Here is an 883-nt window from a genome sequence, read left to right on the forward strand (position 1 = left end):
ACCCATTGTGGGTGCATAACGTAACACCCCAAATGAACGCGTATGCAAACTTATTTATGGGCGAGCGCTCATATCTTTTCACTATCATTTATGTGACGCGGCTGGTTTTAACTCTACGCCTGATTCGAACCATGCCTGGCATATCATCGACATTGAGTATGGTCCGACATAGTTCGCCCTGTTTTTACTAACGTTGTTTGATCGTACTATTGAAATCATCATGGGCTCATTGAGTTGGGGGGGGTTCACGATCCTGTTATTAGTTCATTTTGAATGGCTAACCAAAACAACAACTCGTCATTTACTTTGAGCTATGCCGAGTTCAAAGCCGATTCAGAGAGGAAACATGCACACTTCGGGGATGTAGCATAGCTCTATGGGGAAGTAGTGAGTTTAAGCGTATAATATCAGGTTCCCGACCCTTCGGTGAAAAGAAGTCACACTTCAGATGTGGTACCACCACAGGAGAGCCGGTTTGTGCGGCCTCGTACTGACTCTGAATTCAGGGATGCGTCTCCTACCAGAATTCCTCGAGATGTTTACGAGGAAGTGAGTGTTGATAACGATATGGCAGTTTATGTCGATATTGGCGGTTTTCAGCAAAACGTGAAGCGTGCTGCGACGGACGGCGCATTGGCCTTGGAAGCCACTCGAGCACAAGTAGAGTTGGCATTGGAGTCGCATGATCAGTTCTTTCGTGGCCACGATGAGACATTGGCTAATATAGAGGATCCCAGAAAGTAGGTTGGAAACAGTAATGGGCCTGTTGGCGGTGACGGCTTGGTACTCAGATTCCTCACGACATGGAGGGCTTGGTATTTGTATATACGACGTATTGCGACCACGTATTTTGTACCTTTACAACTGGGTGTAGTGGCTGCCT

The 883-nt window shown here is 46.9% G+C and overlaps 1 protein-coding gene across 1 annotated transcript; it reads left to right on the forward strand.

The window, feature by feature from the left end:
* Positions 1-273: 273 nt before the first annotated feature.
* On the forward strand, positions 274-744 carry Pmar_PMAR028601 (hypothetical protein; the record flags this gene model as incomplete). Its single annotated transcript, XM_002769611.1, has 2 exons — positions 274-363; positions 412-744. The coding sequence occupies 2 exons, from the start codon at positions 274-276 to the stop codon at positions 742-744; spliced, it is 423 nt and encodes a 140-aa protein (XP_002769657.1).
* Positions 745-883: the final 139 nt, after the last annotated feature.

Source organism: Perkinsus marinus, assembly GCF_000006405.1.
Source record: "Perkinsus marinus ATCC 50983 genomic scaffold scf_1104296965396, whole genome shotgun sequence".
NCBI lineage: Eukaryota > Perkinsozoa > Perkinsida > Perkinsidae > Perkinsus > Perkinsus marinus.